The sequence below is a fragment of the Nerophis lumbriciformis genome, linkage group LG05 (genome assembly GCF_033978685.3).
Source record: "Nerophis lumbriciformis linkage group LG05, RoL_Nlum_v2.1, whole genome shotgun sequence".
In the NCBI taxonomy this organism is placed as follows: domain Eukaryota; kingdom Metazoa; phylum Chordata; class Actinopteri; order Syngnathiformes; family Syngnathidae; genus Nerophis; species Nerophis lumbriciformis.
The window spans coordinates 23,535,333-23,559,834 of record NC_084552.2 but is presented as its reverse complement, the minus strand read 5'-3'; the positions used below and the strand labels follow the sequence as shown (position 1 = coordinate 23,559,834).

The following is a 24,502-nucleotide window of genomic DNA, read 5'->3' as shown; positions in this document are numbered from 1 at the left end:
CGATTAATAGTATTTTATCTTCCTTTGTCATTATTTATACTTTCTGAATAAATTATGTGATAATGTTCATCAGTCAACTCATTGGTGTTAATTTTCAATCTATCAAGATAAAAAAATAATATCAAAATCAAATTACAGGATGTTATTTATGTAGTTTGCTCATTTTCTTCGACTGGTGCACTAACATAATTTGGTTTATTTATTTATTTTTTTACATATGTAGCATCATCTATAAAGATACAAAGAATTGCTATTGCGACATCTAATGGACACATTCAGAACAGCAGTTTCTTTCAGCCAAAAATTCGGCTAATTTTTATACTTAGCAAACTCATCCTGCGGGCCGGATAAAACCTGTTCGCGGGCCGTACGTTCGACACCCCTGTACTACACAATATGAAATGAACATGCTGATGCAGGCCCGTCCACATTTTGGTGCTGAAATTGGGCAAAAACTTGTTAAAGGTCTACTGAAACCCACTACTACCGACCACGCAGTCTGATAGTTTATATATCAATAATGAAATCTTAACATTGCAACACATGCCAATACGGCCGGGTTAGCTTACTAAAGTGCAATTTAAAATTTCGCGCGAAATATCCTGCTGAAAACGTCTCGGTATGATGACGCCTGCGCGTGACGTCACGGATTGTAGAGGACATTTTGGGACAGCATGGTGGCCAGCTATTAAGTCGTCTGTTTTCATCGCAAAATTCCACAGTATTCTGGACATCTGTGTTGGTGAATCTTTTGCAATTTGTTCAATGAACAATGGAGACAGCAAAGAAGAAAGCTGTAGGTGGGAAGCGGTGTATTGCGGCAGGTGTTGTGCCGGATAACGCACCCCCGCCGTAGAATGCACCCCTTGACTGTTGTGCCGGATAACACAGCCGGTGTTTCATTGTTTAAATTCCCAGAAGATGACAGTCAAGCTTTACCATTGGCCTGTGGAGAACTGGGACAACAGAGACTCTTACCAGGAGGACTTTGAGTTGGATGCGCAGACGAGGTACCGTGAGTACGCATGCAGCTGCGGCTTCCAAACATTTGATCGCTTGCCAGTACGTGCGTGCCGCTATGTGCATGTCACGTACGTAACTTTGGGGACTTTGGGGAAATATATGTGCTGTATGAACTTTGGGGAGGTGAACGGTACTTTGGGCTGTGGGATTGAGTGTGTTGTGCAGGTGTTTGAGTTGTATTGGCGGGTTACATGGACGGGAGGGGGGAGGTGTTTGTTATGCGGGATTCATTTGTGGCATATTAAATATATGCCACAAATGTGTATATATAGATAGAGTATATATATGTCTTGTGTTTATTTACTGTTTTAGTCATTCCCAGCTGAATATCAGGTCCCACCCGCCTCTCACAGCATCTTCCCTATCTGAATCGCTCCCACTGCCCTCTAGTTCTTCACTCTCACTTTCCTCATCCACAAATCTTTCATCGTCGCTCAAATTAATGGGGAAATCGTCGCTTTCTCGGTCCGAATCGCTCTCGCTGCTGGTGGCCATGATTGTAAACAATGTGCAGATGTGAGGAGCTCCACAACCTGTGACGTCACGCTACTCGTCTGCTACTTCCGGTACAGGCAAGGCTTTTTTATCAGCGACCAAAAGTTGCGAACTTTATCGTCGATGTTCTCTACTAAATCCTTTCAGCAAAAATATGGCAATATCGCGAAATGATCAAGTATGACACATAGAATGGACCTGCTATCCCCGTTTAAATAAGAAAATCACATTTCAGTAGGCCTTTTAAAGGTAAAAGTTTTTCGAAAACAAGCTTAAAATCACTACTGTATCTAATTAGGGGGGAATTTGAGTCGCAGGCATCATTTTTAGGTCCAGAACTATGAATTAAGTGTTGTCAGCATTAGACGGGCCCTTTGAGGAACATCACATGATTCAATTTGTACAAGTCAACATGCAAGAAAATGAAAAGGAAGAAGCGGGATGTATTTAATCCATATCTATTACAGATAATTCAATCACATTATATCTTTTACATGTTGGCAATGTTTTTTTTTTTCTATTTCAAGTTTGTTTACTTCCAGTATGAAGAACAGAGAGTAAGATCAATAAGAAAATAGCAATGACGATCGGATGGTGTGTGTCTGTGCTACCTTGGATCTGAAAGGTTCTGGGAATCCTCCATGTGGTATCCCGACGTAGCCCTGCAGGAACTCCACAACCGACAGCGGGAAGGACAGCTCGTCGGCCCTCTCCTCCACCTCGGCCCGGCTCAGGTCGTTCTGGACCATGAACTGGGCCAAGTCCCCCACGATCTTGGAGGAGGGTGTCACCTGAAGGGGAACACATTCGGTCTTTACTCCCACATGTACACGCAGAGCTCCTTCAGCAAAACAAAACAGGCATAAAACATCCCGTGGCCGTTCATTGTTCATCATGGCAGACCATTACGCTAATGCGATCGTATTTGCATAATGACAAAGAGCGCAGTCTTTGTGGACTGAGTGGGACACTGACACGAGTGTCAATGACATAAAATAATGAAGGGACACTTATTTCTCCTGCTGCTAAGTGGGCCATTTTAGAGGGGGCGCGGTGAAGTCGGTTGACCTGGCAACAACGTCACCATCATAAAGCTCTCCTCGGAAAATGACAAAGAAGGCTGAGGAAGAATGAGAGGAATATTTTGGGGCCTTACCAGTAGATGAATGAATAAAGACACACTTAAACTACTTTTTTTATTAAAAACTTGACAGTGCGCATTATAACCCGGTGCTCCTAATTTAAGGAACAAGTTTGGTTGAGCTTACCCACCTCGAAGCTATTTTATTTGGTACATGGTGGAATGATAAGTGTGACTACTAGATGGCAGTCAAACATAAGAGATAAGTGTAGGCTGCACGATGATGGCAATATGACTCAAGTAAACAACACAAACATGTTACATGTTCCATTGAAAATAAAAAACATTACACACGGCGCTCAAAAATCTATCAAAATGTTTTAGTACGACTTTGGTAAGCTATGAAGCCACACCGCTTGATGGATTGTACTGTGCTTCAACGCACAAGTATAATTATGGTGTGTGTATAAGGTAAGGCATATTATCTGGCGTTTTGTTTCGCAATATTATGCAAAAGAAACTTTTCTTACCTTCTGGTACCTGCTGATCTGTATTTGGGATCTGCATGAATCCTGAAAATTTACGCGCGTCCGCGAATCGATAAGCTTTTTCTTATGTGATTATTGTGTGTATTATTCATCCTCCGCTGTTGCCATTTCTAATATAAAGTAGTGTAACGTTCTTACTTATATCTGTCGGTAAACTCGCCATGAAAGCTCTAAAACATAACGGTGTAGTGAGTTCACATTATTCACCCAAGGGACTTTATTTATTAGAGAGTTCCGGTCGGACGGTTTTTCACGGGACACATTTTCGGCGTTTGGCAACAACGTCACCATCATAAAGCTCTCCTCGGAAAATGACAAAGAAGGCTGAGGAAGAACGAGAGGAATATTTTGGGGCCTTACCAGTTGATGAATGAATAAAGACGCACTTAAACTACTTTTTTTTATTAAAAACTCAACAGTGCGCCTTATAACCCGGTGCACCTAATGTAAGTAACAAGTTTGGTTGAGCTTACCCACCTCGAAGCTATTTTATTAGGTACATGGTGTAATGATAAGTGTGACTACTAGATGGCAGTCAAACATAAGAGATAAGTGTAGGCTGCACGATGATGGCAATATGACTCAAGTAAACAACACCAACATGTTATATGTTCCATTGAAAATATAGAACATTACACACGGCGCTCAAAAATCTATCAAAATGTTTTAGTACGACTTTGGTAAGCTATGAAGCCGCACCGCTTGATGGGTTGTACTGTGCTTCAACGCACAAGTATTATTATGGTGTGTGTATAAGGTAAGACATATTATCTGGCGTTTTGTTTCGCAATATTATGCAAAAGCAAATTTTCTTACCTTCTGGTACCTGCTGATCTGTATTTGGGATCTGCATAAATCCTGAAAATGTGCGCGCGTCCGCGAGTCGATAAGCTTTTTCTTATGTGATTATTGTGTGTATTATTCATCCTCCGCTGTTGCCATTTCTAATATAAAGTAGTGTGAAGTTCTTACTTATATCTGTCAGTAAACTCGCCATGAAAGCGCTAAAACATACCGGTGTAGTGAGTTTACATTATTCACCCAAGGAACTTTAGTTATTAGACAGTTTCGGTCGGACGGTTTTTCACGGGACACATTTCCGGCGTTTGGCAACAACGTCACCATCATAAAGCTCTCCTCAGAAAATGACAAAGAAGGCTGAGGAAGAATGAGAGGAATATTTTGGGGCCTTACAAGTTGATGAATGAATAAAGACGCACTTAAACTACTTTTTTTTATTAAAAACTCAACAGTGCGCCTTATAACCCGGTGCGCCTAATGTAAGGAACAAGTTTGGTTGAGCTTACCCACCTCGAAACTATTTTATTAGGTACATGGTGTAATGATAAGTGTAACTACTAGATGGCAGTCAAACATAAGAGATAAGTGTAGGCTGCACGATGATGGCAATATGACTCCAGTAAACAACACCAACATTTTAAATGTTCCATTGAAAATATAGAACATTACACACGGCGCTCAAAAATCTATCAAAATGTTTTAGTACGACTTTGGTAAGCTATGAAGCCGCACCACTTGATGGATTGTACTGTGCTTCAACACACGAGTATTATTATGGTGTGTGTATAAGGTAAGACATATTATCTGGCGTTTTTTTTCGCAATATTATGCAAAATCAACTTTTCTTACCTTCTGGTACTCGCTGATCTGTATTTGGGATCTGCATAAATCCTGAAAATGTGCGCGCGTCCGCGAGTCGATAAGCTTTTTCTTATGTGATTATTGTGTGTATTATTCATCCTCCGCTGTTGCCATTTCTAATATAAAGTAGTGTGAAGTTCTTACTTATATCTGTCAGTAAACTCGCCATGAAAGCGCTAAAACATACCGGTGTAGTGAGTTTACATTATTGACGCAAGGGACTTTAGTTATTAGACAGTTTCGGTCGTAGGGTTTTTCACGGGACACATTTCCGGCGTTTGGCAACAACGTCACCATCATAAAGCTCTCCTTGGAAAATGACAAATAAGGCTGAGGAGAGGAATATTTTGGGGCCTTACCATTTGATGAATGAATAAAGACGCACTTAAACTACTTTTTTTTAATTAAAAACTCAACAGTGCGCCTTATAATTCGGTGCGCCTAATGTAAGGAACAAGTTTGGTTGAGCTTACCCACCTCGAAGCTATTTTATTAGGTACATGGTGGAATGATAAGTGTGACTACTAGATGGCAGTCAAACATAAGAGATAAGTGTAGGCTGCACGATGATGGCAATATGACTTAAGTAAATAACACCAACATGTTATATGTTCCTTTGAAAATATAGAACATTACACACAGCACTCAAAAATCTATCAAAATATTTTAGTACGACTTTGGTAAGCTATGAAGCCGCACCGCTTGATGGATTGTACTGTGCTTCAACACACAAGTATTATTATGGTGTGTGTATAAGGTAAGACACATTATCTGGCGTTTTGTTTCGCAATATTATGCAAAAGCAACTTTTCTTACCTTCTGGTACCTACTGATCTGTATTTGGGATCTGCATAAATCCTGAAAATGTGCGCGCGTCCGCGAGTCGATAAGCTTTTTCTTATGTGATTATTGTATGTATTATTCATCCTCCGCTGTTGCCATTTTTAATATAAAGTAGTGTGAAGTACGTACTTATATCTGTCAGTAAACTCGCCATGAAAGCGCTAAAACATACCGGTGTAGTGAGTTTACATTATACACCCAAGGGACTTTACTTATTAGAGAGTTCCGGTCGGAGGGTTTTTCACGGGACACATTTTCGGCATTTGGCAACAACGTCACCATCATAAAGATCTCCTCGGAAAATGACAAAGAAGGCTGAGGAAGAACGAGAGGAATATTGTGGGGCCTTACCAGCAGATGAATGAATAAAGAGAGCGGGAACCTACCTTTACGTCACTTAGAGAGACAATTAAAATAAACTGTCAGCACAATGGATGTGCCAGACACTTGAAAAAGCTCACTTTGATTGGTTTTGGCAATAAACCAGATAATGACGCGCTTTCATCCCCCTTTTTTTTTTTTTAAGAGAACGGTTGTTTACAGGAACGCTCGAGGGATTGGAAGCAGTGGCAGAAATCTCCAAAGAGGCTATTAAACGGGACCTGTAGAAACTTGGAACACAATCTCGCTACCGAGTCAAGCTAAATATATATTTTTTTAAAAATGGAAAAAGAGTAGACAGCGGCGTGACCGCGCATCCCAAGTCTCTGTGGTCCGTTGTTAGCGGCCCCTCCTGAGGACATTCTCTGCTGCTTTATTGCCGAGTTAAAGGGCCGCTCGCTCTTTGTTTTCTTCTGTGTCTTCAGGAGTGATGACGCTCGCTGCTAACTAGCAACGTTTGTCTTCACGCCGAAGCATCACTTCTTCTTCTTTTTCACAACCTTCGGCGACATTTGGACGTTGTCATTTGTGATAATAAAAAAAAAAGAACAAAAATAACAGCAACGTTTCTTGGGCTTGTGTTCGTATTTTCCAGGCGAGCGCATCAACACGGCAGTATGAATAATTAAAAGGAAACATGGAATGCATCGCTTCACTGAGGAGTTCTCCTCACACGGTGCACTTCTCTCTCTCATCTGTCTCCTCATGTCCGTCCTCATACACCCCATCATCCTCCATCTTCTCACTCACGCACGTTTTTCATGTACTGTGCCCTCATGCTCCTCTTTATCATGTCCAAAGTGTAGCCTGTGGGCCCCACCCAACCAGGGGCCCCCCGATTTTGACGGTGGAGTGTAATGATCGGTGTTCATAGCTGTCAACCATAAACAGCTCAGCTTCGTCTAACCCAGTGGTTCTTAACCTTGTTGGAGGTACCGAACCCCACCAGTTTCATATGCGCATTCACCGAACCCTTCTTTAGTGAAAAATAAAATGTTGTTTTTTTTCAAATTCAAGACAAAGTTATATGTTTTTGCTGCCATACTAAATATTAAAGTTATATAAACATAACTCCAAAAGTAAACATGCATTATGTCTAAAAATGCCTGTAATATTTTATCTATGTGAGTTTTACGAGAGTCAGGTATTTTGGTAAGGTTTACAAATACAAAAATTAGATTTTACTCATAATGACAGTATAACTGCCACATTCAATATGACAGTTATTTAAATATAACTTCCTAACCACACATGCAAAAAGACTAATAATGCCTAACACAATGCATCTTTGTGAGTTTTACTCGAAACATATGCTTTTTTAATGCTTGCAAACACAAAAAGTAGTTTTTTACTCAATATGACAGTAATGTTCTTAAAATCCTGAGATAATGCTAAAAAAGCAATACAAATGTTTTTCAACATAAATCCTAAACAAAACATGCAAAATGTCTAATAATGCCTGGAGACATGTGTCTTTGTTAGTATTACTAGAAACAATATATTTTGTAAGGTTTGCAACGACACAAGTTAGTTTTTTTTAATTCAATATGACAGTATAACTGTCTTACTAAATGTAAAAAATAAATAAACATAACTCCAAAACCAAATTCTAAAAATGCCTTTAATATTGTATCCATGTGAGTTTTACTAGAATCAGTTGTTTTTGTAAGGTTTGTAAAAACACAAGTTAGTTTTTTTTCACTCAATATGACAGTATAACTGTCATACTTAATATGAAAGTTATATGAACATAACTCCAAAACCAAACTTGCAATCTGTCTAAAAATGCCTGTAATATTGAATCTTTGTGAGTTTTACCAGAATCAGGTATTTTGGTAAGGTTTACAAATACAAAAATTAGGTTTTACTCATAATGACAGTATAACTGCCACATTGTCCGATAATATCTGCCTGCCGATATTATCGGCCGATAAATGCGTTAAAATGTAATATCGCAAATTATCGGTATCAGTTTTTTTATTATCAGTATCGGGTTTTTTTTGTGTGTTGTTTTTTTATTAAATCAACATAAAAAACACAAGATACACTTACAATTAGTGCACCAACCCAAAAAACCTCCCTCCCCCATTTACACCCATTCACACTCATTCACACAAAAGGGTTGTTTCTTTCTGTTATTAATATTCTGGTTCCTACATTATATATCAATATATATCAATACAGTCTGCAAGGGATACAGTCCATAAGCACACATGATTGTGCGTGCTGCTGGTCCACTAATAGTACTAACCTTTAACAGTTATTTTTACTCATTTTCATTAATTACTAGTTTCTATGTACTGTATTTTTCGGAGTATAAGTCGCACCTGCCGAAAATGCATAATAAAGAAGGAAAAAAACATATATAAGTCGCACTGGAGCCCGGCCAAACTATGAAAAAAACTGCGACTTATAGTCCGAAAAATAGGGTAACTGTTTTTATATTGTTTTACTTTCTTTTTTTATTCAAGAAAATGTTTTTAATTTATTTATTATTATTTTTTAAAAGTACCTTATCTTCACCATACCTGGTTGTCCAAATTAGGCATAATAATGTGTTAATTCCACGACTGTATGTATCGGTTGATATCGGTATCGGTAATTAAAGAGTTGGACAATATCGGAATATCGGATATCGGCAAAAAGCCATTATCGGACATCCCTAATTCTAAGTAATAAAGACCTAATTTAGAGTTATTTGGTTAGGGTTAGGGTTAGGGTTTAGGGTTATAATAAGGCCATGCCGAATAAGGCATTAATAAGTACTTAATAATGACTCGTTAAGAGCCAATATGTTACTAATTTGCATGTTAATAAGCAACTAATTAATGGTCAATATGTTCCCCATACTAAAGTGTTACCATGTTTTGTTACTGGTGCACAAAATGAACCGTGCATGAACATCACCTTGTTCAAAGAACAAAACCAACACAGTGCATAAACTCACAACAAATTACACACCTGCAAATCATTCAGCTGTTGCCGTATCCGTAATACGCGGATAGGGAGAAGTTTGTATTTACACGATGAGTCGGGTGTGTTTTGACCTCCGCCGAACCCCTGAGGCCGACTCACCGAACCCCTAGGGTTCCATCGAGCCCAGGTTAAGAACCACTTGTCTAGCGATTGTGGGCCCTTTCTCTCGGCTGCGTTGTTTTTTTCTTACTGATGTGAGCGGGGCTTGAATCCACGATTATTGCACCACTATTGAGCTAAAAACACGGGCAATCTCACAAAACGCCAAAACTTTAATTGAAGTTGACTGGCTTCCACAAAACCCAAAACCAGTGAAGTTGTTAACACGTCCTAAATAAAAACAGAATACAATGATTTGCAAATCCTTTTCCAACTTATATTCAATTGAATAGACTGCAAAGACAATATATTTAATGTTTCAACTGAGAAGGTCAATTTTTTTTTGCAAATAATCGGTAACTTAGAATTTAATGGCAGCAACACATTGCAAAAAAGTTGGCACAGGGGCATTTATACCACTGTGTTACATGGCCTTTCCTTTAAACACCACTCATTAAACATTTGGGAACTGAAGAGACCAATTTTTGAAGCTTTACAGCTGGAATTCTTTCCCATTCTTGCTTGATGTACAGCTTAAGTTGTTCAACAGTCCGGGGGTCTCCGTTGTGGTATTTTAGGCTTCATAATGCGCCACACATTTTCAATGGGAGACAGGTCTGGACTACAGGCAGGCCAGTCTAGTACCCGCATTCTTTTACTACTAAGTAGTGACGGGTCCGGCAACACCGATGCATCGGCGCATGCATCGAGCTCATAGAGAAAACCCTGTGTCGGTGCGCGTACCGCTTTTAGAAAATCACGTGACCGATCATGAGCTATTTCGGTCACGTGACCGATACGCGAACTGTGTCGAACTGACGCCTCCTCTGTGCCCTGTGAGCGGGTCTTTTCTACAGCCGGAGAAATAATAACTAAGAAGAGAAATCGTCTAAAATTGAATACGTTGGAAAAACTGTTTTTAAAAAAAAATAAAAATGTGTAAAAAAAAATAAATTCCCAGTCCACAAGCATCCTCATCCACAACACGTTCTCTTATGTTGTTCTCTTATGTCTCCATGTTATGATACATGTTCACATTATTTATTGACTGTATCTAAAAAAAAGATACAAATATATTTTTATTTAAATGAAGATTTGAAATAATCCTAAATAAAATACAATGACTTGTTTTATATTATATATATATATATATATATATATATATATATATAGTGTACCTATGATGAAAATTACAGACCTCTGTCATCATTTTAAGTGGGAGAACTTGCACAATTGGTGGCTGACTAAATACTTTTTTAGTCAGCCACCAATTGTGCAAGTTCTCCCACTTAAAATGATGACAGAGGTCTGTAATTTTCATCATAGGTACACTTCAACTGTGAGAGACAGAATGTGAAAAAAAAATCCAGGAATTCACATTGTAGGAATTTTAAAGAATTTATTTGTAAATTATGGTGGAAAATAAGTATTTGGTCACTTCAAACAAGGAAGATCACTGGCTCTCACAGACCTGTAACTTCTTCTTTAAGAAGCTCTTCTGTCCTCCACTCGCTACCTGTATTAATGGCACCTGTTTGAACTTGTTATCTGTATAAAAGACACCTGTCCACAGCCTCAAACAGTCAAACTCCAAAGTCCACTATGGCCAAGACCAAAGAGCTGTCGAAGGACACCAGGAAAAGAATTGTAGACCTGCACCAGACTGTGAAGAGTGAATCTACAATAGGCAAGCGGCTTGGTGTGAAAAAATCAACTGTAGGAGCAATTATCAGAAAATGGAAGACATACAAGACCACTGATAATATCCCTCGATCTGGGGCTCCACGCAAGATCTCATCCCGTGGGGTAAAAATGATCATGAGAACGGTGATTAAAAATCCCAGAACCACACGGGGGGACCTGGTGAATGACCTGCAGAGAGCTGGGACCAAAGTAACAAAGGTTACCATCAGTAACACACTACGCCGACAGGGAATCCAATCCTGCAGTGCCAGACGTGTCCCCCTGCTTAAGCCAGTGCATGTCCAGGCCCGTCTGAAGTTTGCCAGAGAGCACATGGATGATACAGCAGAGGATTGGGAGAATGTCATGTGGTCAGATAAAACCAAAATAGAACTTTTTGGTATAAACTCAACCCGTCGTGTTTGGAGGAAGAAGAATACTGAGTTGCATCCCAAGAACACCATTCCTACTGTGAAGCATGGGGGTGGAAACATCATGCTTTGCGGCTGTTTTTCTGCTAAGGGGACAGGCCGACTGATCCGTGTTAAGGAAAGAATGAATGGGGCCATGTATCGTGAGATTTTGAGCCAAAACCTCCTTCCATCAGTGAGCGCTTTGAAGATGAAAGCTTCCAGCATGACAATGATCCCAAACACATCGCCCGGGCAACGAAGGAGTGGCTCCGTAAGAAGCATTTGAAAGTCCTGGAATGGCCTAGCCAGTCTCCAGACCTCAATCCCATAGAAAATCTGTGGAGGGAGTTGAAAGTCCGTGTTGCTCGGCGACAGCCCCAAAACATCACTGCTCTCGAGAAGATCTGCATGGAGGAATGGGCCAAAATACCAGCTACTGTGTGTGCAAACCTGGTAAAGACCTATAGTAATTGTTTGACCTCTGTTATTGCCAACAAAGGTTATATTACAAAGTATTGAGTTGAATTTTTGTTATTGACCAAATACTTATTTTCCACCATAATTTACAAATAAATTATTTAAAAATCCTACAATGTGAATTCCTGGATTTTTTTTTTCACATTCTGTCTCTCACAGTTGAAGTGTACCTATGATGAAAATTACAGACCTCTGTCATCATTTTAAGTGGGAGAACTTGCACAATTGGTGGCTGACTAAATACTTTTTTGCCCCATTGTATATATATATATATATAATATATATATATATATATTATTATATTGTGATTGCGGCCGATCCGATCCAAATATCGGATCGGGACATCCCTAATATATATATATATATATATACATATATATAAAATATAAAATCGGAAACCTGCAAAACTTGTAGGGATGATATAGCGTCTGTGTTTTTTCTGACCTAACTATATATATATATATATATATATATATATATATATATATATATATATATATATATATATATATATATATATATATATATCCACAGCCCGGCCACAGGCCACATTTTTTTAACCCAATGCGGCACCCCCGAGTCAAAAAGTTTGGGGACCCCTGATTTAGATGTTAAATTGTGGTTATTTACTTGAAATTCTAAACAGAAAAAGGCAACTTACTTTTAAAAATGACAAGTTATAATTTGTGAAACATGACAATATTGTCATATTTGTTTTTTGACACACATAAATAGATAACATTTTAGCAGACTTGTATGCTTTACCCTTTTTAAGCCCGATTAGCTGCAGGGTCGGAACGCGTGCACGTGCTCACCCCGGCTCACATTTATAACCTTAATTCTCACGTCTTCTTGTTCGCACTCATGCATACTCATGCACATACTTTCCTGTTCACTTATCAGGTAACATATATCCTCATGCTTATGTTTTTTCACGTCCCCCCTCATCATGCGCTCCATCTTAACGCACTCATGGACCGTGTCCTTCACATTCTAATGAACCTGCTGTCCACAGTTCCTCATGACGCGCCTCTCCATCTCCATTTCTCACCTCACACTTATGTCATCATACTTGATACCAAAGAGCTGTCTACCTCCGCGAGATGTTTCCGGCCTTGATAACTCCACATTTCCATTCCTTTCTGCAACTTATCTTGAGGATTCTGTTCATCTCTGTGTGTGTCAACCAGGGTGAGAGAGTGATAAGGCAAATAAACAACTCTCTCTCTCACGTTTCAGTGTAAAGGCGGGCAGGCAAGCTGCAGAGTGAAGAATGGTACCTGTCACTGAAGGAGGAGACAGCAGACAGGAGCGATAACGAGACGCTGCGAGAGAGAGAGAGAGCTGGAAGAGGAGTGGAGGAAACGACGGAGAGATTAGAGATACAAGCAGTGCGTCTAATCAAAATGAGGGGGCGAGATGTCGCAGTGTGGACCAAATGGTAGCGGACTGAAGTGGAAAAGAAACAAGAAAGGAGGACGGCTGGATGATGAGAAGGGGCGTCTTAGACTGACAGCAGTAGGAATTACAAGGAGCGTGACACCTGGAAGTGTGTGTTGCCTCTAATCACCAAAGAAAGGTGATCGCCGACTGCAACACACACAAAAGAAGTTGACATCACCTTGCAGACTGAAGAGGAAAAAAGCAAGTGTTTGACAGTTTCAACTGGATGAAATGAATAGGTTCTGCTAGGCCAGGGGTCGGCAACCCGCGGCTCCGGAGCCGCATGCAGCTCTTTGATCACTCTGATGCGGCTCAGCAGCTTACTTGCTGAACCCCCCAATTTTCCCTTGAGACTTCCGGATTTCAGTGCCTCTCGCAGAAAACTCTGGGGATTAATATTCACCGATTTTCACCCTTATGGCTATAATAAGGGCATGCCATGATGGTACAACATTTGGCGCCCTCTACAATCTATATTGACAGCGTGCCAGCCCAACACTTGTTATACGGTATACATCTTCTGCTTGCACACGTACGTGACAGCAAGGCATACTTGGTCAACAGCCACACAGGTTACACTGACGGTGGTCATATAAAACAACTTTAACACTCTTACTAATAATGCGCCACACTTTGAACCAAAACCAAACACGAATGACAAACACATTTCGGGAGAACATCTGCACCTTAACACAACATAAACACAACAGAACAAACACCCAGAATCCCATGCAGCCCTGACTCTTCCGGGCTACATTATACACCCCTGCTATCACCAAACCCCGCCCCCACCCCAACCCTGCTCCCTCACACATCAACCCCCCCCCCCTCCCCCTCTCTCTGTGCGTCGGTTGAGGTGGGCGGGGTTTGGTGGTGGTGGTGGTGGGGGGGGGGGGGGTATAATGTATCCCGGAAGAGTTAGGGCTGCATGGGATTTTGGGTATTTGTCCTGTTGTGTTTATGTTGTGTTACTGTGCAGATGTTCTCCCGAAATTTGTTTGTCATTCTTGTTTGGTGTGGGTTCACAGTGTGGCGCATTATTAGTAAGAGTGTTAAAGTTTTTTTTTATACCGCCACCGTCAGTGTGACCTGTGTGGTTGTTGACCAAGTATGCCTTGCTGTCACCTACGTGAGCAAACAGAAGCCCCATACAACGTGTGGCTGAACAGGCGCGCTGGCTGTAGTGGGTGCTATATGCTGTTCCAACACGGCACGCATGACGCTGACAAGCGCCATTCATTTAAAACCCGCGTGCCGCACCAGCTTTCAAATCCCACATAAAGGTGTGGGCAGCGTGTCTGAGACCCCTGTTTTATACATAGCACAAAGCAAAAAAAAAAAATTGTATGCAGCGTTATTTCATTTAAAATTTCAAAAAAATTTTGCGGCTCCCATTGTTTTCTATAATATGTGCAACTGGTCAAAATGGGTCTTTGACTGGTAAAGGTTGCTAGGCCAAAAACAAGAGGTGTAAAGTCACTCTCCCACATGCTGCTGGAGAAGTGAGAAATACACACTATATTGCCAAAAGTATTCCACCACCTGCCTTGACTCACATGTGAACTTGAAGTGCTATCCCATTCTTAACCCATAGGGTTCAATATGATGTCGGTCCACCTTTTGCAGCTATTACAGCTTCAACTCTTCTGGGAAGGCTGTTCACAAGGTTGCGGAGTGCGTTTATAGGAATTTTCCACCATTCTTCCAGAAGCGCATTGTTGAGGTCACACACTGGTGTTGGTCGAGAAGGCCTGGCTCTCTCAGTCTCCGTTCTAATTAGAAATGTCCAATAAATGCTTTAAAATGTAAGGTCGGAAATTATCGGTATCGTTTTTTTTATTATGGGTATCGTTTTTATTTTATTTTTTTAATTTTTTATTAAATCAACATAAAAAACACAAGATACACTTACAATTAGTGCACCCACCCAAAAAACCTCCCTCCCCCATTTACACTCATTCACACAAAAGGGTTGTTTGTTTCTGTTATTAATATTCTGGTTCCTACATTATATATCAATATATATCAATACAGTCTGCAAGGGATACAGTCCGTAAGCACACATGATTGTGCGTGCTGCTGGTCCACTAATAGTACTAACCTTTAACAGTTAATTTTACTCATTTTCATTAATTACTAGTTTCTATGTAACTGTTTTTATATTGTTTTACTTTCTTTTTCATTCAAGAAAATGTTTTTAATTTATTTATCTTATTTTATTTTATTTTTTTAAAAAGGACCTTATCTTCACCATACCTGGTTGTCCAAATTAGGCATAATAATGTGTTAATTCCACCACTGTATATATCGGTAATTAAGAGTTGGACAATATCGGAATATCGGATATCGTCAGAAAGCCATTATCGGACATCCCTAGTTCTAATTCATCCCAAAGGTGTTCTATCGGGTTCAGGTCAGGACTCTGTGTCGGCCAGTCAAGTTAATCCACACTAGACTCTGTCATCCATGTCTTTATGGACCTTGCTTTGTGCACTGGTGCACAGTCATGTTGGAAGAGGAAGGGGCCCGCTACAAACTGTTCCCACAAGGTTGGAAGCATGGAATTGTCCAAAATGTTTTGGTATCCTGGAGCATTGAAAGTTCCTTTCACTGGAACTAAGGGACCAAGCCCAACTCCTGAAAAACAACCCCACACCATAATTCCTCCCCCACCAAATTTCACACTCGTCACAATGTAGCGTTCTCCTGGCAACCTCCAAACCCAGACTCGTCCATCAGGTTGCCAGATGGAAAAGCGTGATTCATCACTCCAGAGAAGGCGTCTCCACTGCTCTAGAGTCCAGTGGCGACGTGCTTTACACCACTGCATTGGACTTGGTGATGTATGGCTTGGATGCAGCTGCTCGGCCATGGAAACCCATTCCATGAAGCTCTCTGTGTACTGTACGTGGGCTAATTGGAAGGTCACATGAAGTTTGGAGCTCTGTAGCAACTGACTGTGCAGAAAGTCGGCGACCTCTTTGCACTATGCGCTTCAGCATCCGCTGACCCTTCTCTGTCAGTTTACGTGGCCTACCACTTGGTGGCTGAGTTGCTGTTGTTCCCAAACTCCTATATAGGTATAGGTATATATATATATATATATATATATATATATATATATATATGTATATATATATATATATATATATATATATATATATATATATATATATATACATATATATATATATATACCTATATATATATACATATATATATATATATATATATATATATATATATATATATACCTATACCTATATATATATATATATATATATATATATATATATATATATATATATATATATATATATATATATATATATATATATATATATATATAATATGTATGTATATATATATACAAAAAAAAAAGTTTAGTATTAGGGTTGGGACGATACCAATATTTTGGTATATATATATATATATATACGTATGTATGAGACCAGGGATCTTGGGCTCTAGAGGTGGCGACCACTGTTTAACAGTGTATTACATATATATATATATATATATATATATATATATATATATATATATATATATATATATATATATATATATATACACATATATATATATATATATATATATATATATATATATGTATATGTATATATATATATATATATATATGTATATATATATATATATGTATATATATATATATGTATATATATATATATATATATATATGTATATATTAGAGATGCGCGGATAGGCAATTTATTTCATCCGCAACCGCGTCAGAAAGTCGTCAACCATCCGCCATCCACCCGATGTAACGTTTGATCAGAACTGCACCCGCCCGCCATCCGCCCGCCATCCGCACGCACCCGCCCGAAGTTTTATTTACGGAGGCAATAATTGAGCATGGATTTCCAATCGCACTGGCTGATCACATGGGACAGTTAAATGTTTGTAATGCAACCTTTAAAAATCATTACGCGGTGATCGCGGTCCCAAAAATAAACTTTTCTTGCATGATAATGTCCAGAAAAATTCGCTTTATATTACTATAGAGTCCTTTTAACGAATGAGTTTGATGGTTTATCACAAACCTTAAATGAAAGAAGTCCTTTCTTCTCCTGCACCTGCATGCGCTTTGGCCTTGCTTCGTGTTTGGTGCGCAATCCTGTCGGCTGTATTTCACAGCACGACATACTGTTAAGTGTTTATACTATTTATGCTTTCAAGTCCAAGTTGAAGAAATCTTGTTAAATGTTGACAGCATAACTACCAAAATACAGAAGTATGTCCTTAATATTTTTGCAGTGCTATTTCTGTTGAAAAGTTAAAATGATTACATTAGAGATGTGATGTGCCACTTTTCAAGTGTCTGTTGGCTTAAATTAATTTTCATTAATTTTTCATATTTTGAATTCTTTTGAAAGGCTTACAAAAAAACTACATTTGAATTGTAATTCCATGCTATTGACAGGACTATTAATTTTAATGAAGTTAGCTTACCATGTTTACAGTATGATAATTGTGATAGAAATGTGAATTTTAGGCACAGAATATTTTTTACAATTGAACAAGGCAGTAGATTATACAAGCTTGGACAGAAAGTTAATAATGACACCAATTTTTTTTTTTTATGGAATTGTTTAGTACTGTTTTACCATTTGTTTACTGTAAAAAGTGTTTATACTGTTTATACTTTCAATTAACAAATTGAAGTCTTGTGAAAGGTTGACAGGATAACTGGCATTAACTGTCAAAATAATTTCAAACTATTGAAGTTAGCTTACAGAATAAACATGCCAATCAACCCATATGATTTTTGCTGTAATATTTTTGTTTTGAAAAGTCACTGTGACTGATGGTTTCAGCAACATTTTAACCTGTCTGAATGCTAATAATCATTTTGCGTCGGGGGGCGAAGCCCTGAACCCTCCACCAGGACTTTGTCCTGGACCTACCGGGGCCTGCGGCCCTTGGACCCTGGCTACTAGGTTTTTCTGATTTCAAAAGTTGGCAGGTATGGTGAGGTTATAAAGCTTTTGCCTGTTAAAGAAAGGAGACTGATCCAATGCAGCACAGACTTTCGCGTGCCATGCTGTCACGACCCAGACGCACACCAGTGCGCAATCATATGGGAGCCGCGCTGAGCGCACCTCCAAGCGCGTCTCGCTGCCGGCGACGGCCGGGTATATGGGCCCGACACTCCAGCGCCATCCATTTTCAGGGCTAGTTGATTCGGCAGGTGGGTTGTTACACACTCCTTAGCGGGTTCCAACTTCCATGGCCACCGTCCTAGCTGCTGTCTATATCAACCAGGGTGAGCCCCACCCCTTTCGTGAGCGCACTGCGCGCGGAGTGACCCCTGTTACGCGCCCCCGGCAACAGGGGTGGCGGGCAGGTAAGCTGCGTGGGCGGAGCGCGCGGAGTGACCCATGTTACGAGCCCCCGGCCACGGGGGTGGCGGGCAGGTAAGCTGCTTACCTGCTGCGCGTGACGCCGGCCGCGGCGAAGGCGGACGAGGCGGGGTGTCTGTGCGGTGGGCGCGGTAGTGACTCTGGACGTGCGTCGGGCCCTTCTCGCGGATCGCCTCAGCTACGGCTCCCGGTGGGGCCCTCTCGGGGGAAGGGGCCTCGGTCCCGGACCCCGGCGAGGCGTCCCTTCTCCGCTCCGTAAAAGTGTCCATCTCTTTTCTTTTTTTTTCTTCTGTTGTGGCATATGCAGCAGGTGCCTGCTCGTTTTTCGTATGTGGGTAACAACATTTAACTATGTATATATATTTCCGAATTGGTTTAACTGCCACCCGCAAAAAAAAAAAAAAAAAAAAAAATATATCTAATTAATCCGCCCGACCCGACCCGCGCGCGGGTAAAATCTTATTTTTTTTAATTTCATACGCCCGATCCGCGGTTGTGCCCGCAAACCGCGCATCTCTAGTATATATATATGTATATATATATATATGTATATATATATATATATATATATATATATATATATATATATGTATATATATATATATATATATATGCATATATATATATATATATATATATATATATATATATATATATATATATGCATATATATGCATATATATATATATATATATATATGCATATATATATATATATATATATATATATATATATATATATATATATATGTATATATATATATATATATGTATGTATGTATATATGTATATATATACCAAAAAAATTAAAAAATTAAAAAATAAAAAATATATATATACGTATGTATGAGACCAGGGATCTTGGGCTCTAGAGGTTGGTGACCACTGTTTAACAGTGTATTGGCCCTCTGCATCTTGTAAAAAACAAAATGAACTTATTATTGAGGAATAACAGTATATTATTACATATTACAGTACATTAATTTGCTTTTTCAACTATCACACAAAAAGCTTCTCCTATAATCTGATAGCTATACGTGGTTTAGCCCTTGTTCATTTTGTGTCTATGCCGGTAAAAGTGGAAGAGGTTCGGATACTCCTATTCCAAGACGAATAATTATTTTATGTTATAGTCCAACTCCTGATGGATGACCTACTATTTTTTTCAATATGGTGTAGTCCGTGGCCTGAACACTACACACACACACACACGCGTTTCCTCAAATGTGTGTGTCGACCAGATCTTATACACAGCGGTTATTGTCCCTGTGTTTTATCAGCAGGGCAACAGTGCAAGAGATGGGGCCATTGTGGTGCTAAGAGGACACAGCAGAGTGCACGTCCAGACCCCACAGGCACATCCAGTTAGTATGCGGAAGGCCGGCGAGCTTTAATTGAATCGACAGCGGCTGCCGGGAGACCGGGAGCACGAGGGGTGGGGGCTCTGGGCGAGAGGAAATTAGAGGGATGGGTCTGAGAGAGTCTAAAAACAGAAAGTGGAGGAGGAGGAAGGGCAATAACGAATCCATGGGCGCCAACATGAAAGCGGAGCAGAAAGCAAAGGTGTAAAAATAGAAAGGTCAGCATGATAAAGAGCGACGCTATTGTACCAATAAAGTTCGCAAAGTTCTTCCTTTGCACATTCATCTAATTGAGCCCATAGATAAGAGAGGAGGAAGAGGATGCTGTGCTGCACACGCTGCAGGTGTTTCATCTCCATGTCTCACCTTAATGAGGTCTCCTAGTAGCTTGTTGGCTTCAGTGTAGGCCTTCTTCACCTCCTTGAACTTATTCCCCAGGCCCATGCTGTGTGCCTGCAGTCACACAACAACAACATGATTACTTCCACACGCATTCTGGGTCAACCTGTGATATAACGTTTCTCGCCCACATACAAGCACCCGCCATTATATTAGGTGGATCTGCACGGTGTAATGAGATCTAATACAAAAATGATTATTATTATTAAGTATTAAAGCGACATGTGTAGCAGATGTGGGGCTGTAGAGAGTATTTTCTTACTGCTCTGAGTCTAATGCAGTGAAGTTCCACGCCACAGTCTGACACCTATTGTTAGTGATGGGTAAATGATGCCTTAGTGCAGGGGTGTCAAACTCAAATACAGAGTGGGCCAAAATTTAAAACTGAACAAAGCCGCGGGCCAAGCTTGAACGAATTAACCTTTTAATAGGGACCCAAACAAGTTTTGCATTGAATATTGAACAAGCAAGGCTTATATAACTTTATAGTGACATGCAAAATCAAGTTTCAAATAATAATAACAATAATAAAAAAAATATCAATGGCATATCAAATAAAATGTAAATAAAAATTGAATGCCTCTTTTCTATTTGCAGCCTTCTGAGGTAAATATCAAAATAAACTTTTTCCACAGGCTAATAATACATTTGAAAATAAAATAACAATAATGAATGAATCAAACATTCAAGCCTTGAAGTAGCAAGAGAAAGTGCATGAATAAAACGTTAATTATTGCTCAGTTTGCTACACTGATTTGCTTTAACACTGAATATGGAACAAGCAACGCTTATTTAACTTAATAGTGCAAAATCAACTTTCAAAAAACAAACGAAAAAACATCAATGGTATATTAAATACAATTTAAATAAAAAATTGAATGCCTCCTTTCTATTTGCAGCCTTCTGAGGTAAATATCAACATTAACTTGGTGGGCGGGGGCAGGGTTTGGTGGTAGCGGGGGGTGTATATTGTAGTGTGCCGGAAGAGTTAGTGCTGCAAGGGGTTCTGCTGTATTAGTTCTGTTGTGTTTATGTTGTGTTACGGTGCGGATGTTCTCCCGAAATGTGTTTGTCATTCTTGTTTGGTGTGGGTTCACAGTGTGGCGCATATTTGTAACAGTGTTAAAGTTGTTTATACGGCCACCCTCAGTGTGACCTGTATGGCTGTAGATCAAGTATGCCTTGCATTCACTCATGAGTGTGTCGAAGCCGCATATATTATGTGACTGGGCCGGCACGCTGTTTGTATGGAGGAAAAGCGGACGCGACGACAGGTTGTAGAGGACGTTGAAGGTAGTGCCTTTAAGGCACGCCCCCAATAATGTTGTCCGGGTGGAAATCGGGAGAAATTCGGGAGAATGGTTGCCCCGGGAGATTTTCTGGAGGGACACTGAAATTTGGGAGTCTCCCGGGAAAATCGGGAGGGTTGGCAAGTATGAGTATTAGCGGTGAATGCGGTGTTACAGTGGCACTGCCGCTGTATAATACCGGCGGGCCAGCTCTAATGTTAATTTGATATTGCCTCAAGGGCCAAATGAAATTACACGGCGGGCCAAATTTGGCCTGCCGTGTAATTTCCGGAGTTTGACATCCATGCCTTAGTGAGTGTATAGCACACTCACCAGCTGTATTGACACTGCACTGATACTGTGTTAGTGTTTCACAATGTTCAACTGGTGAATTTTTAAAAAGTCACTACATTTGACCAGCAAATAAATCATAATTAATATTACTTAGCACACAAACAAAATATTAGGGCTGTCAAGTTTTTTTTTTTTTTTTTAATCAAATTAATCACACTTTTGAGCTGCGATTAATCATGATTAATCACAGGTTATAACTGGCTTGCATATCTAAAATTTGCAAAAATACCACAATATTTAGGCACAAATGCAATTTTGTTGTCAAAATGTAATCAAAGTTTTACTTAACTCAAAGGCATTCATTTGCTTGGTGACAGTAAGTAAAGTAAGAATTAAGTGCACATTTTGAAAGTATTTGCAATAATAGAGCAAACAAGGTACAAATAGTAAACACACCCACAAACAACTTTACATAATGCAGTATTTACAAACCCCTTTTCCATTTGAGTTGGGAAATTGTGTTAGATGTAAATAAAACGGAATACAATGATTTGCAAATCCTTTTCAACCCATATTCAATTGAATGCACTACAAAGACAACATATTTGATGTTCAAACTCATAAACGTTTTTTTTTTTTTTTTTGCAAATAATAATTAACTTAGAATTTCATGGCTTCAACACGTGCCAAAGTAGTTGGGAAAGGGCATGTTCACCACTGTGTTACATGGCCTTTCCTTTTAACAACACTCAGTAAACGTTTGGGAACTGAGGAGACACATTTTTTAAGCTTCTCAGGTGGAATTCTTTCCCATTCTTGCTTGATGTACAGCTTAAGTTGTTCAACAGTCCGGGGGTCTCCGTTGTGGTATTTTAGGCTTCATAATGTGCCACACATTTTCAATGGGAGACAGGTCTGGACTACAGGCAGGCCAGTCTAGTACCCGCACTCTTTTACCATGAAGCCACGTTGATGTAACACGTGGCTTGGCATTGTCTTGCTGAAATAAGCAGGGGCGTCCATGGTAACGTTGCTTGGATGGCAACATATGTTGCTCCAAAACCTGTATATACCTTTCAGCATTAATGGCGCCTTCACAGATGTGTAAGTTACCCATGTCTTGGGCACTAATACACCCCCATACCATCACAGATGCTGGCTTTTCAACTTTGCGCCTATAATAATCGGGATGGTTCTTTTCCTCTTTGGTCCGGAGGACACGACGTCCACAGTTTCCAAAAACAATTTGAAATGTGGACTCGTCAGACCACAGAACACTTTTCCACTTTGTATCAGTCCATCTTAGATGAGCTCAGGCCCAGCGAAGCCGACAGCGTTTCTGGGTGTTGTTGATAAACGGTTTTCGCCTTGCATAGGAGAGTTTTAACTTGCACTTACGGATGTAGCGACCAACTGTAGTTACTGACAGTGGGTTTCTGAAGTGTTCCTGAGCCCATGTGGTGATATCCTTTACACACTGATGTCGCTTGTTGATGCAGTACAGCCTGAGGGATCGAATGTCACGGGCTTAGCTGCTTACGTGCAGTGATTTCTCCAGATTCTCTGAACCCTTTGATGATATTACGGACCGTAGATGGTAAAATCCCTAAATTCCTTGCAATAGCTGGTTGAGAAAGGTTTTTCTTAAACTGTTCAACATTTTGCTCACGCATTTGTTGACAAAGTGGTGACCCTCGCCCCATCCTTGTTTGTGAATGACTGAGCATTTCATGGAATCTACTTTTATACCCAATCATGGCACCCACCTGTTCCCAATTTGCCTGTTCACCTGTGGGATGTTCCAAATAAGTGTTTGATGAGCATTCCTCAACTTTATCAGTATTTATTGCCACCAAAAAATAAAGTTTATCAGTTTGAACATCAAATATGTTGTCTTTGTAGTGCATTCAATTGAATATGGGTTGAAAATGATTTGCAAATCATTGTATTCCGTTTATATTCACATCCAACACAATTTCCCAACTCATATGGAAACGGGGTTTGTACATTTACATGTACTCTTCTTTTAAAAAAAGAAATAGGCACATCATAGAATGGTATTTACATCCTTTAGATTAAGGGTGTCAAACTAATTTTAGATCGGGGGCCACACGGAGAAAAATCTACTCCCAAGTGGTCCGGACTGGTAAAATCACAGCAAGATAACTTAAAAATAAAGACAACTTCAGAAAGAACAAGCACATTCTGAAAATGTACAAATCATAATGTTGTTGTTTTTCTACACTTACATGTTGTGGTTAATAGTATTCTATCTTTATTTGTTGTTATTTATACTTTCTGAATAAATTATGTGATAATGTTCATCAGTCAACTCATTGGTGTTCATTTTCAATCTATAAAAAATGAATATCAAAATCAAATAACAGGATGTTATTTATGTAGTTTGCTCAATTTCCTTGACTCGTTTACTAACATGTTTTTTTTTGTCTACGATGAGCTTTAAGAGGTGAAATGGTGTTCACTTCCCAGGTGTGCTTGAAGCTCATCAAGAGAATGCCAAGAGTGTGCAAAGCCGTAATCAGAGCAAAGGGTGGCTATTTTGAAGAAACTAGAATATAAAACATGTTTTCAGTTATTTCACCTTTTTTTGTTAAGCACATAACTCCACATGTGTTCGTTCAAAGTTTT

General features: G+C 39.6%; 1 protein-coding gene across 1 annotated transcript in view; it reads right to left on the bottom strand.

The window, feature by feature from the left end:
• Positions 1-24,502, bottom strand: part of LOC133606772 (pyruvate carboxylase, mitochondrial-like) — an 828,781-nt gene that overhangs the window by 52,619 nt on the left and 751,660 nt on the right. Inside the window, exons 21-22 of the mRNA XM_061961089.2 lie at positions 20,238-20,324; positions 2,130-2,309 (exon numbers count right to left, since the gene is read on the bottom strand). Of these exons, the coding sequence (XP_061817073.1) occupies positions 2,130-2,309; positions 20,238-20,324 (267 nt within the window). The remainder of the gene's footprint in view (positions 1-2,129; positions 2,310-20,237; positions 20,325-24,502) is intronic.